This window comes from Colius striatus, chromosome Z (genome assembly GCF_028858725.1).
Source record: "Colius striatus isolate bColStr4 chromosome Z, bColStr4.1.hap1, whole genome shotgun sequence".
In the NCBI taxonomy this organism is placed as follows: Eukaryota; Metazoa; Chordata; class Aves; order Coliiformes; family Coliidae; genus Colius; species Colius striatus.
In genome coordinates this window covers 87,465,334-87,478,903 of record NC_084790.1, presented here as the reverse complement: position 1 = coordinate 87,478,903, position 13,570 = coordinate 87,465,334, and the positions used below count along the sequence as shown (strand labels likewise).

The following is a 13,570-nucleotide window of genomic DNA, read 5'->3' as shown; positions in this document are numbered from 1 at the left end:
GCTCTAGAGTCTTGAATTGTGACAAGGAGGGGGATGATTCTTTCTTCATTCCAAACCTCTCTCGATAGCCAAACTCGGTCGGCAATACCGCTAAAGGGCGACCAAACCTGGTAGCCACCTACTAAAGGAAAAGCTCGTGGAGTCAGAATGCGGCCACACCATTTTGGGAATGGTTAAAATGAACTCGCATCATCCTTTGTCTCACAATTTGCCTCACCACCGGCTCCGTATGAAATTGGGATGGCGCTGGTGACACCGAGCGCAGAGAGCTCAGCGCCCGTCGGGCTGCGGCCGAGCCGGCCAGGCGCCCCTGAGCTGCTGCCCACGGGGTCGCTGGAGGCTGTCGCTGGTATGATCTGCTGTTTCCCAACGCAGCTAAAAGATGTGCTTTGACATCTTTCCATGGCTCCAGCGGGGGCAGCGGCACAGCCGGCGGCGCAGGGTTTGGTGTGGGGCGGCCGCAGCACCGCTCAGAGCTGGGGGTGCACGGCCACGAGCCGGGGTCTGGGTTCAGAGGTGTCCCCGGCATCGCTGGCAGTTGCACGCAGAGATAAACCGAGCATCTGGTCCCTAGTAACTGGTACTGTGTGTTGTGGGTTTTATGCCCCAGCCTACAATAAAAACTTTAATTTGATGAGTGATTTTTACTGTGTTCTTGGATGTTTTGTTAGATAATACCTCCCCCCCCGCCCCCCGCCACCTCCCCCCCCCTCCATGATTATCCTCACCATAAGGGTGGTCTTTTAGTGTCAATATGTTTTGTATCAGCCCTCTTGACTGCTCTTTGTCTCCTGAGCACGTGGTGCAGTGCTGCTCAGCCATGACTTAATGCTTTGCAGAAGCCACCTCTTCCCTTCTTGATTTCGCTCGAGTCTGGCCATTCAAACCTGAAAGAACCTTTATTTTCCTTTGTAAATATGGCAAAACTGTAACCAGTAACTGCAAGTGAGGCTGTTGGATCTGAGTGTTAAAAGCTTCCTAGGGGGGAAAAGGGAGAAAAATAAAGGATACTTAGGGCTGGCAAAGAGTTTCGGCAGTCGCCAGGGCCCCCTTCCTTCCCGGTGCTGGTAGCAAACACTGAATTTCCCATCAGTGTCTCTTTCCCAGGTGTAACTTCCATCATCACCTTGGTCACGGGGGAATTTGTTCCCGGGAAAGAGAACAGGGAGCCACATCTCCAGCAGCTCCTGAGCAAAGCTGGCATCAGGAGAGCTGGCGCGGGACTCACCGTGGCCACAGTGGAGTGGTGGGACGGGTCGAGTGCCGCGGGCTTAGCCCCAGGCTCGAGAGGAGGCAGGAGGAGGTCTGCTCACCCCTTCAGCCAGCCGGTGGAAGCTCATAAAAGCCCAGTTCTGGGAGATGCGTGGAGCAGCGTAGATGAGATCAGAAGTTTATTTCGCATCACCATCCTCAGCATGAAGAAGCATTAATCCCTTCCTTTTGCCTACATGCACTATGCAGCCAGCAGGGCCTGTTTTACATATGTAAACAGCACTAGGAGAAAGTGGTGAACGTTACATAAAGTGCATGGGGAAGCTTCATGTGTGTATCTGTCTGTTACACCTCTTTTCTTTTTTGTGTGTGTTAACAGGTAAAACAGAAAGGGGATCATACTCATCCTATGGAAGAGACTCGAATTTACAGGGTTGCCACCAGGTAAGTGAAAGTCTGCTCAGCAGAGGGGTTGTGATAAGTGCTCTGACAAATGGGGTTTGCTTCTTAAAGTTGTGCATCTTAGCGATAGGCTCCGCCATAAACGGAGATGGCTGCAGATGTGCGTGCCTCGGAAACGGGCTTCATCTGCCAGCGCAGGTTTTAAAGCTCCTGCCTGAGCTTTTCTAGCCGGGATACAGTTACTGGAGACTTACGAGTACTTGGGTTGACCTAATCCCAGCCGAGCCAGAGCGGCTGTGAACTATTGATTATTGTCCCTGACAACAATGCCGCAGTGTTCGGCACGGCGGGCCCTTCCCAACGGCCCACCTCCAGAAACCACACCAGTGGAAACAAACGGCAGAGCTCATGTCAGCCCCCAGCTTTGGATGGCTACCGCCATAAATTATAGTTTTCGTGGAATCTGTATGATGTTGTGTGAAAACAAGGTTGTATTGAGGGATAAAAATGTCTGTGAAAATATGATTTGTTGTCCCTTCTTGTTTCTGAATTGTTTTTGGCTGGAAGTCAAGGCCAGCAGGCTAACAGCAAAGCCGTCTCAAGGGAAGCACGCGTGAGCTAGGAAAATAAGAGTAGTTTAATTAAATAATAAAATGCCAGTGTAATACAAAGGTATAGCATGTGTGTGTATGTGTGTGTGTGCCTCTGTGCACTTTGCATTTGCATACTTTTAAGTCTCCAGAGAAAGTCTTGAGTCTAAAAATACTATCAATCGCCAAAAGTCTGCGCTTTGTTTCAAGACAATTGGTTTTTTTAAAAGTCACTTTCGTTTTAATTTCAGTAGCAATATTAATGGCGTGTTTCGATTCATTTTGTTCTTGAAGAGAGCTAGGCTGCTTTTCCTTTTTTTTTTCTGAGTGCAGTAGCTTCACACTTTGGAAAACTATTGAAAGAATTTAATAGCCTTCTTAATATTCAAAGCTTTATACAAGTTCAAGTCCGCCAGGGGAAAAAAAACCCTCACAAACCAAACAACAACCAGCAAAAAACCAGACAAAATGCATATTATTTCCCTGTGGGAAAGGGAAGTACTTGATGGCTCTTTCTGACTTTGCATTGTGGTGGCATTTGCGTGCTGTAGGTCAGGCTGTGTCCTGAGGGGTGGTTGGAGGGATGGATGGGCACAGGAGTCCAGCTGTGTCCTGAGGGATGATCAAAGGGATGGATGGGTATAGGAGTCCAGCACAGGGGCTGTGTCCTGAGGGATGATCAAAGGCATGGATGGGCACAGGAGTCCAGCACAGGGGCTGTGTCCTGAGAGATGGTTGGAGGGATGGATGGGCACAGGAGTCCAGCTGTGTCCTGAGGGGTGGTTGGAGGGATGGATGGGCACAGGAGTCCAGCTGTGTCCTGAGGGGTGGTTGGAGGGATGGATGGGCACAGGAGTCCAGCTGTGTCCTGAGGGGTGGTTGGAGGGATGGATGGGCACAGGAGTCCAGCACAGGGGCTGTGTCCTGAGAGATGGTTGGAGGAATGGATGGGCACAGGAGTCCAGCTATGTCCTGAGGGATGATCAAAGGGATGGATGGGCACAGGAGTCCAGCACAGGGGGTGCCGGTGGTGGAGGCAGGCCTGGGGAGCTGTGCTGGCCATGGGGCCCTGTCCATGGCTGGCACAGAGCAGCTTCGCTTTGTACCCTCTACTGAGGCGTCCGACGTGGGATAGGGTTTGTGTTGCTTGAGCTTTGGGAAGGTTTCCTTGTGCAAAGTGTGGTGTGTGGGGCTTGTGCTGGGAGAGGCAATGGGAGAGCTGCTTGGCCTCGTGTCAGGCACAGTTACACAGGTGTACAACGAGCTGAAGGGACACAGAGCTGCTCACTGGTGAAGGCTCACAGGCCAAGCCTTGAAGGTAACCTTGGCGAGGCACTGAACCCTCACACATGTAACTCCTCAGTGAGCTGGTAAGTGATTTAGGATTTCAGTTGTGGTAACCAGGACGTGTGTAACCCTGCCCTCACCCGATCCTAAGCAGCTTGCAGTAGCTCTTAATGAATTTTGGGAGCCATTTCCAACTCTTAGTCCTCTTTGCTTTAAAATCCTTGTGTGCTTTTGCTTCCCGTTGCTGGGAGGTAGCAGGATGTGTTTTGGTCCCCACTGCTTTCACAGCACTGGGGATATTGCCTCCAGCATGTAGGAGCACCCCTCCAAGGGTGAGACCCGTCTCCTGTGCGGCTCCAGGCTCCTGGAGATCCCGCTTTGCTGCTCTCCTGGGTCTCTTGAGGTTTCACATTTCATCTAGAAACTGATCTTTTCTGCATTCTGCTTTTAGTTTTTCTTTCAGTCTGTGTTTGAATGATCCTGTGGTGCTGCAAGTAGGTTAGGGATTGTTTTCAAGTCCAAAATGGCATCAGACAGACCTAAAAAAGTTACATAGTCTGTGTGTGTGTCGTGTGGGAAGTCTCAATGCAGCTCATGGTGCAGCCTCTTCATGCATACCCTTATCTGTGAATATCTGCAGGGCACAGATGTGTGCTTTCATTAGTTTTGGGGTAAGAAGTTAACCTTAGAAACAAAGCGCAGAGGTGCAGCTATGGGCTTGAGAAGACAGTTTGCCATAAACTGTCTTGAGCATTCTCAGCTTTATGTCACAGCCAAAGTGAGGCAACGTTCCACACAGGCTCTCAGTTGTAGCAGAGAGTGACCTGGTTCCAGATACCCCCAGTGTCCAGTGAGACGGAAATTGCTGGGTGTGATGTTCCTGCAGCATCCCTGCTCCCGCGGTGCTGCGAGCGAGGAGGGGCTGGGGCAGCTCGGATCCTTCCCGTGGGGATGGCTGGCGGGAGCTACGGGCCCCTCGCCAGCCCGGCTCGCCCCATGATACCGCTTGGCTTGGCCTCTCTCGACCAAGTGACAGATCAGCAAAGAGCTGAAGCCCCTTGCAGAGACTTGCTGGCTAATTGCCGTAACGAGGATGGTTGCCTGAAGGAACAGGCAGCGCAGTTTCCACCTCGCCTTTTCATGCAGTAGAAGTCCACACACCACTCCTGCTCACCAGACTTCTCTTCTGGTCCAGAACGCAGGAGAGGACAAACTTAAAAGTGCCAACAAGCTCCAGCCTTTCAGTGAGCTCCTTGATGTTGTGTCAGGAAGAGGATAAGCCCCAGTGGGCAACACAAACTGGAGAGAAGTTGAGCACTGTGGCACTGCTGCCCATCCTCTCTGCTGGGCAACACACTGTCACAATACTGGGCAAAGCCCAACATGTAGCCCAGTAAAGAATCCAACGTCTGTGGTTGTAGTATGAGAGTTATTGTCTTTTTTTTTCCTTGAACAATAGCATTTAATGGTCATTTTTTACACTCCAGTGGACCGCTTCAGGCATTTCCTCAGGATTCAGTTAGAGACCTGGTCAGCTCTCTGATGGATCCTCGGCTGTGTCAGTGCCCTGTGGTTCAGTAAGGTCGATGAGGAACTGATGGAGAAAACCCTGCCTACTCACTCTCCTTTTCTGTCTTTCATTCATGAAAAGTTGAGGAAGGTGCCGCAGTAAAAGTGCAAAGAGTAAAGATTCCAATCCACGGAATAGGGTCTTGTCTTTCTACCATATGCATCCACTTTCTTGAAGTGTAATGGGGAAGTGGATGAAACAGATGACCAGTGCCTGGGCAAGGAGGAGAAAAAGATACTTCTAAAATAAGAAGCTCTTGAGTTCCTGAAAGGTACAGAAGGAATAACGCTTAATGCTGAGGCTGGACCATCTGTTGTCTGTTCTCCGGGCTGCAGAACTATCAGGATCCACCAATTTATTAACAAGTATGAACCTTCAGGCTCAAAAGAAAATTAAAAGCTACAAGGCTGTTGCGAGCTTTCTAGGGTGTGCTCTCGCACGTATTGAGGGAGATTAGCTTATCTGGACAGAAGATATTGAAGGGAGCTTGGTGAATTGCAAAGGAAATGCTGGTGGTGATGCTGCGGATGGCTGAGAACCCCCCGAAGCCCTGGGTTATCCGAGGCGCTGGAGTAGCAGCAGTAGCTGTGTGAGCTCCTCTTTGCTAAACCCAGGAGGAGTGTGCAGATTTTGTTGATTTCTGAAAAGTAAATTGCTACCTCCAGATGTGATGCATTGCTCTCTGTAGATGAGTTCCTGGAACAATTAAGGAAAACTAAATACCTAACGATATTGAACTTGCTACCTATTAATCTTCTGGTAGGGAAAAAAAACCCCACTCCAGCAACCTCTCTTCACACAAATGGCAGCAGCGATCGGAGGCTTCGTCCCCGCGCTGTGTTCACGCCAATGAGAGAAGGGGTCAGATACGCAGCAACTCATTTACTTCCAGATGATTTTTATTTCCGAGCCTGGGGCCCAATTGGGCTCTCACTGAAAACCATAGCAAATACAACACTGATTACAGTGGGAATGGAAGAAAGCTTATCTTGGGAACTATTTAATTCCATTAGAGAGAAGCCATCTAAGAAACATGTACCGAAGTTGTTGTCAAGACACTTTTGAAACACTGGCTTCATTGAAGTTAATGACAGAAATCCCATTTCATTCAGTGCAGTCAGGATTTTGCACGTTGTCTTAATTCTGTGCTACTTTCTGTTTCCCCAAAGATCAATTTTTTTGTTTTTAATGTTGTGCTGGTTTGGTGGGGAGGGGGAGGGCTTAGCAAGGCAGTAGTATCACAAACCCTGCGTACCTACCTGGTTTCTCTGGCTTTATTCTGGCTTCCTGTCTTAGTCTGTGTCCTTGATTGGGAGCTCGGATCGTAAGTAAGGGTCTGCATGATGAGCAGGGCATCAGTTTCTTTATTCAGAGAGCTTCGTCAGCAGTGTAGAAAGGTAAAGGCAGAAAGAGCTAGAAGAAAGGATTTGGTTGGTAGACGTGAGCATCAGCCACTGGGCCGCTCTGCTCTGTCTGGGCATGGGCTTGTGAATCTCCATCCTTCAGTTTCCCAGCCACAGCTGGAAACAAGGGACTGGCTTCATTCTACAGCGTGTGTGAAACACTGGAGTTCCTCAGCAAAAGAGGATCTGGGTACACAAAGTACCGTTGTTACACTAGTGTGCTCCCCTGACCAGTCACCAGTTGATGAGACTCACCTTGAGGGGCCTGGGGCTCCTGCGCTTTCCTGAGCAGCGCTCAGTTCAGAGAGGCAGTGAGTGAAGAGAACCGTAAAACGAGCTCGATGGCCAGAAAACACATGCCGTGGATTCCCAAGGCAACACACGAGATTGTATGTGGGAATAAATTAGACAGGCTTTTGAAAATGTGGATTAAGCCTTTTTGGCAAATGCACAGTAACAGATACTTAGCTTTTGAGGTGTTTTAACTTAAAGCAAAATCCCCAAATCCTAAGATGACTTGTTTTTACTACTAAGTCTTTCAGAAAGTGAGTCTAAATGTTGGTTTTGGATGTGCTGTTTCACTTGATGTTCAAGAAATACTTTCGGAGGCCAGTTGGAACTATCCCACTGCTAAAAGCTGACTCTGGAATGAAGTGTTGAGGTGAAAGCTGGTGGAGTTGTACAAGCTCAGATAGGGTTTGGGGTTTTTTTTTTCCCTCCCCTTTTTAAAAAGTAGAACACAATTGCTACCAAAATGTAATAAACTTTCTCCAGGCCGAGTTCATAGCAGTTAGCCTTCAACTTGGTCAAGACAGCAAGGTAAAAAGGAGGACCAGCCACTGGAATGATACAGGCAACGATGTTTAACTTTTTATTGCAGCCTGAGTTCAAACAAGCAGCATTAGAGGCTGCAACAAAATGGCTCCTCTGTGCATTTACAATGCCGTAGGCATCCGATGGCAGTGTGCCCAAACCTGCAGCAGCTCTGCGGCTTCACAGGATTTCCTGAGGGACTGTGTCGGTAGCAGTTTATTCCAGCAGTCCAGCTTGGGAAGGAGGGCATCTCTGAGACCCTGAGAAGTCAGAGGGGTGCAGCTGGCAGGACAGCATTTCTGCAGAGAGCATCTCTGAACGTAACACAACCTGTATTGTTTCACTTGCATCTTCTCTGTCTTCCTTCCTTCTTTTCTCCAAATCCTCTCTTCCTCCTTGCTTTCCCGTGCTCCCTTCTCTCACTCCAGAACCTTCACTCCACCCCATCCCTCTGGGAGCAGTGCTGTGGCTTTCCAGGAGGCTTACAATCAGGGGCACGGCAGGCAACTCTGGATGAGGTTTCTAGAAGCTCATTTAAAAGTTCATGCAGACCCAGCTGGAGCTGAACCTTCTGTAGCTGATGTTTTCCTGTATCGCCTCCCCTCGGATCTGGCTCCAGATCTTTATTGGACATTGCAGTCTTTGTGAAAACAAAGTTCATGCTCTTTCCTCTTGTCCCTCCTCCTGTGTGGTGGTTAATCCTCTCTCCTCTACCTCACATCTTTTCTTACTCCTTTGTCCCTCTGTGATGGGTGAGAGGAGCCTCTGGCGCGTGATGGAGCTCATGGCCCCTTCTCTGCTCAGCTGGGACAGCCAAGGTGCTTTCTCAGGTTTTCTTATTAGACAGGTGTGGCCTTTTACCCTCCCCTCATCACAGCTCACTCCGAGGGAAGAAGTCGTTGGCTTTTTCTCCTTGAGCAGGCGGCCACATGGCTGACACGCTCCCCGCTTCCCTCCCATCCCATCCCTTCCCGTTCCTGCAGGCAGCCTGAGCGTTTCCCAGGGAGGAAGGCAAGGAAAGCCTTGGATTTTAATCCATTTTAAATGTTTGTGGCTCAGCGAGCATACTGGAGGAAAGACATGACGTGCCTCTGCCAGAGACTTTGTATAGAAGTAACAGAAATACTCCTGGAAAACTTGAAAAGGAGTGTGATGGGGATGAGAGACGCAGGCGGCTTCTGCAGCGTGTGGATTAACTCAGCCCAGCTGCCCGTGCCCGCCTGTCTGTGCGCCCAGCGAGGCTGTAAATCCTCTCATAACACGATTCTCCTCATGCTGGGAAGGGAATGGACAGAAACAGCTATTGCCTGTTTTCTTTTTTTCTTCCAAAAGTGCTGGGAGTTCCTTTTTCTGCTGCGAATTACTGAATTCCTGCAACACCTCATTATATGAAGAGGAGTTCAGCAAAGACAGAAGGGGGCGGGGGGGGAAGCAGGAGGGATTATCTTTTTTATCTGATATGTACTTCTAAAAGACCCTTTTTTCAGTGCTTCATTCAGCATGAGACTGAGACTAATGCATATTCCGAAATGAGGCTTCTGATTTAAGCTGCTAAAGGACAACTATGACAGAAATAGCTCTGGTAGCAAGGCACAGGGGCTTCTCTCATCTCAGAGCCCCCGCCAACGAGCGCTTGCCCCGTCCGTGTTGTTCACATGCTTCTCTCCAGTTCCATCATCAACATGTTCTTCTCTAGTCTTGCACAGCACCTTAAGGGTTTGCTGTCTTTTTTTTTCCGTATCTTTTATGGCCTTTAGGTAGTGAACAACCAAAGACAGCAGGCAGGGAAGGTGCGAACGTGGAGCTGCCTCGTTCCTCTAGCTCCTGCTTTGTTCAGGGCAAAGAATCTTCCCGTTTTATTGGTATTGTATACAATAAGTTATTAAATTTCATCTCTGTAATACACCTGCAGTAAAATAACAAAACATTGCTGCACTTAAGGAACATGTGTGTGCGTTGCAATGTTCCACCCCTCCCTTCCAAACAGCTGCTTACGGATTTCAAGATCCATTGTATATATTCCCTAGAGCCCACCTCTAATAATCGAGACACATCTGCCATTGCAGTATTATAGGCATATGTAGTTTTATTGAAAACCATACCTGTATATAAAAAAAATTAAATAACTCCTACCTCAATTAAATTGGCAAGATACCTTTTCTGAAGATCATATTGCAGACCTCTGGAGACACAGCGAGTTCGTTTTATTCTTCTGTTACAAATTACTTAGGGTTGGGCGGGTATTTCTTTTCGTTTTGCTTAGTCAAATAACTAGGTTTCCTCACATTTTGATGGCAAAATTCCTTTACCTATAATAACTTCTCCTTCATTCTCCCACCCTATAAAAAAAAAAGCTGTGCTAAAGTGATAAAGGATACCTAATGTACCGAGGAATTCAGGTGCCTGCGATGCTGATTGCTAATCCGTTTTGGAGATGAGAGGTACGGTGTCAACGCCTGTAACAAAAGCTCCAGCGCTTTGTTTATTTGCTTTTAAGTGTTTGAACACCTCTGACTTCTTGCAATACCTACCTCCCAGCCACAGCTGTGTGTGGATGCGATGTGGGCCACAGAAAATGGTGCAAAGTAGGATTAATGCTGCGTCATATGTGTAGGCTTTGGCTAAAGCAAAGAGTTCCCTTGCCCTTGGAGTCCAAAATTGCTCCTCAGCAGTTAACAGCCGTTCAGACCTCTTGTGTAGGTGTTATCTTGCATGAGGGGGTGAAGAGATGGAGGAGGTGAACTCTGCATTTGGCTTTCCCAGACTTCTCTCAGTACACGTTCCTGCCCCAAGGACAAGCACTCCATGTGAACAGATAAAGATGCTGGCTGCTGTGAGGTCCCACGGAGCAGAGTTTCCCCTGACAACTTCTGTGGTAATTCATAGCTACAGAAGATTCACCTCTGTCATTGTTTCTGCTCGAGCATCTTGCTTTGGGAAGCGGAATCATTTGCTCCTGCTCCAGAAATTAGTTCTAGCGCCCATAAACTATCCTCCTGTGATCGTGGGCACATTGTGGGCTAATGTTTCTGATGTTACAGCACTAAAATAATGACATAAGAGATAAAATTTCCATGTTAATCAAATGTATTAAAGGAACAGACTCAAGTTCAGATGTCTGAATGGCTCATTTAGCAGAATTCCTCATGCATCCAGAAAGACATGGTTTCATTGTCCATATCATAATTGAAGAAATGCTAAAACCCAACACTGCAATTTAGTGGTAAAAGGAGTGCTTTTCTCTTAGCCCTTTGGATCAAATGTTAAGCTGAGGGCTGTTTTGTTGGAAGTGAGCATTCCAAGGGCACCTTTCTGGAGCTTATAACCTGGCAACAGAATAACGCTGCGGTTTGTAATGTGCAATAATAGGTTTATGTTGTGGTTGAGTGCTAATAGGAGCTTGGGTTGCCTTCGCAGTCGCTGCACTCTGACTTTCTGTGCTATCTTGAATGCGATAAAAAGGGGAATCGTGCTTGCCTGCAGTTGTACTGTGGCAGGCTGTGGGCTCGCTGTGCTGCGTGTTACTGGTTCAGGTTCGGTCAGTGTTTGATGGAAGACTTCCAGCAAAAAAAAGGCAGGCAGTGCTTTTGACTAATTCTGGCAATTTTCAGGACTCAGAATTGACTGCTGAGTGCAGCGGCGTACAAGGTTGATGGCTGGGGATGCTCTCCTTGGCATGTAAGGTATGGTTTGCCAGGTTTTGCTAATATGAATGTATAAACCCTAAAAAGCAGGAACATTGGTCCAGGAGAGTAATAGCTGGAACCATTTCCATTGCACACTTGGTTCAAAGAGAGGCCTTTATCCACTGCTTGTTGCTTCTTCCACAGACGCCAGTCTCCAGCGCAGCCCTGTGCTCACAGCTCAGTGCTGAGCTGCCTGTTCACTGCCTGGCCCCACTGATAAACTGTGTCCTTTCTGAATCACTCATGTGATGAGCCTTCTAAGCCTGTTAGATCATCCATCTCAGCTCAGCTGCGAGGTAGTGGCAGTTCAAGCAAATTCTGGGGAAAAATGCCACTTTTTGGACTACTGGAAGTTCTTATCAGTGTGATGATTGTGAGGGCAAGGATACAGTCTCACTGAAGCTTTAGAGCTTCGTTCAGAGAGTCATTGAGGTTGGCACCTCTGGAAGTGATCTCATCTCCAGCCCTTGCTCAAGCAGGAGCAGATACAGCAGGCCAGGACCGTGGCCAGATGGGTTCTGAGCGCCTCCAAGAATGGAGACTCCACAGCCTCTGCAGCAAACCTCTTCCAGTGTTTGACCACCCTCACAGTAGAGAAAGTGTTTTTAAGTGGATTTGCACATTCCTGCCTGGCCTTGTTACTGAGTGGTTTGGGTCCCTCACTTCCAGAGAGTTTGCTGAATCTCCAGCTTTCTCTGGCAAACACAGAGAGAGAAGGAGGAGCTCACGTGCGTGCAGCAGCTAAGCACAGGCACACAACAAACACACATACACAGCTCAGACCGCACATGTTACAGAGGATGGTGGCAGATGAAAAGGAGCTGTTAAGAAATGGATTTCTGAGGGAAGCTTCAGCATTGCTCATATTGACCTGACTTCTGGCACCTCTCAGACAAGACCATCTTCTTGTCTTCTGGGAGCAGCTGTCTTTTGAGCATCTTCTTCTCTTCCTCCCCCTGTTCCCTCCATTTCTGCCACTACTTCAGCAGTAGTTAGTTACCCTCTCGCAGGAGGCATCTGCCTTCCCCAGCTTCTCCCTTCTCGCTCGGACACTCCTGGGTTTTGTTTCTTGTGGCTGGGTTTGGTCGGCAGTGAGGGGCTTTTCTGCACGGTTCGGAGCAGAGCTCAGTCCTATCCAAGCCATACCTGGGGTCTCAGCATCGCCTGGTGCACACAGAGATGAGACTGTTGGAAGTGACCACTTCTGTAGCATTCGCATTGCTCATTTCCAACAGACCACTTCCAATAGCCTCTTGACTGCCCAGAAGTTGCTCCATTCTCCCACCACCCCCTTCTGACATGTGGTTACCTGCTGCTTTGCAGGGGAATGAATAGCATCTTTAATCACCCTTAATTACCATGCAACTGCAGGCAGGAACTTCACGTACAGAACAGCTCAAGATGGAGAAACAGGATCCTTCCCGAGCACAGATAGATACAGAAGGCTAATTATTAAAATAATCGCTTTCTAAACACGCGCTGCACACAAAATTTAGTCAGGATCCGTACTTTCTGAGGCAGCTATCAATCCCTTTCTGCAAGTCACGCAATGTCTCTCACTTTGCAAATGCCTTTACAGTATTTCCAGCTGCAAATCAAGCAATCTGCGTGTTGTCCAGCTCTGAGTTTCAAAATCTAGTGCATCTCTTCTGTTTTCACCTTTGCAAGGGCTTTTAGCTGTATTTTAGGTCGCTCACACACTAGAAGTAAATAGTTCAGCATGTGAATGCGCTGAGAAATCATTTTCTCAAGAAACAAGTGCCATATGTTTGGGCAGCACGTCGTTCTTGCCACCTTGCCTGTGGAAGCTCTTCACCTGCTTCACTGAGATACTCCCTGGGAAGGTCCAGATAAGCACCAGTCCATTATCTGTATGTTTTCAAGAGCTTTCACATTCCAGTAAACTCTCGCCACCTGATTTTATACAGATGTGAATCCTACCAGCCATTTATCTATGGGGTGATTAAAAACAATGGCCGAGCTCTGCTATCAGCCTGCCTAGGAAAGAAAACCCTCTGATACCTCAGATACACAGCAGCATCCAATGGCTGCAGAGTCATCACAGAGCATCCCCCACCTCTTTTCTAACTCTTTGTCTTTCCCCATCTGAAGGTGCTTTTCCAGCTTGTTTCAATTCATGTGTCGTGGTTTGGCCCAGCCAGCACAGCAGCACCACGACAGTCTCTCACTCGGTGCCCCATTCATCCCCACCCTCGTTAGAATGCCATAGGACCCAGCGAGATGGGAGTACAAAGACCAGCAAGGTTGCTGTGGATGGAGACAAGGGCAGGGAGGGCTGGCTGCCAGTTATGGTTCTGGGCAAAACAGACTCCAGTGCTCGACTGAGAGAGGAAAATAGGAAAGTTTATTCTACAAGAAACAGAACGGAATAAAAGCAGAAAGGGAGCAGGATGATGAGAAAATCACACCCAGCACTTTAAGATCTCCCTCCCCCAGCCCTCCTTTCTTCCCAGGCCCAGCTCACTGCTCCCCAGATCTCTACCTCCTCTCCCCTCAGCGGCTCAGGGGGGCAGGGAATGGGGGATGTGGTCAGTCTCTCACAGATGGGCTCTGCTGCTTCTCTCTGCTCAGAGGAGGACTCCTGGC

The 13,570-nt window shown here is 48.5% G+C and overlaps 1 protein-coding gene across 11 annotated transcripts in view; it reads left to right on the top strand.

Moving 5' to 3' along the window:
• TCF4 (transcription factor 4) overlaps window positions 1-13,570 on the top strand; it is a 244,056-nt gene that overhangs the window by 118,614 nt on the left and 111,872 nt on the right. For all 11 annotated transcript variants that reach the window (XM_062017198.1, XM_062017203.1, XM_062017205.1 and 8 more), the window contains one exon: window positions 1,592-1,656. In XM_062017198.1, the coding sequence (XP_061873182.1) occupies window positions 1,592-1,656 (65 nt within the window). The remainder of the gene's footprint in view (window positions 1-1,591; window positions 1,657-13,570) is intronic.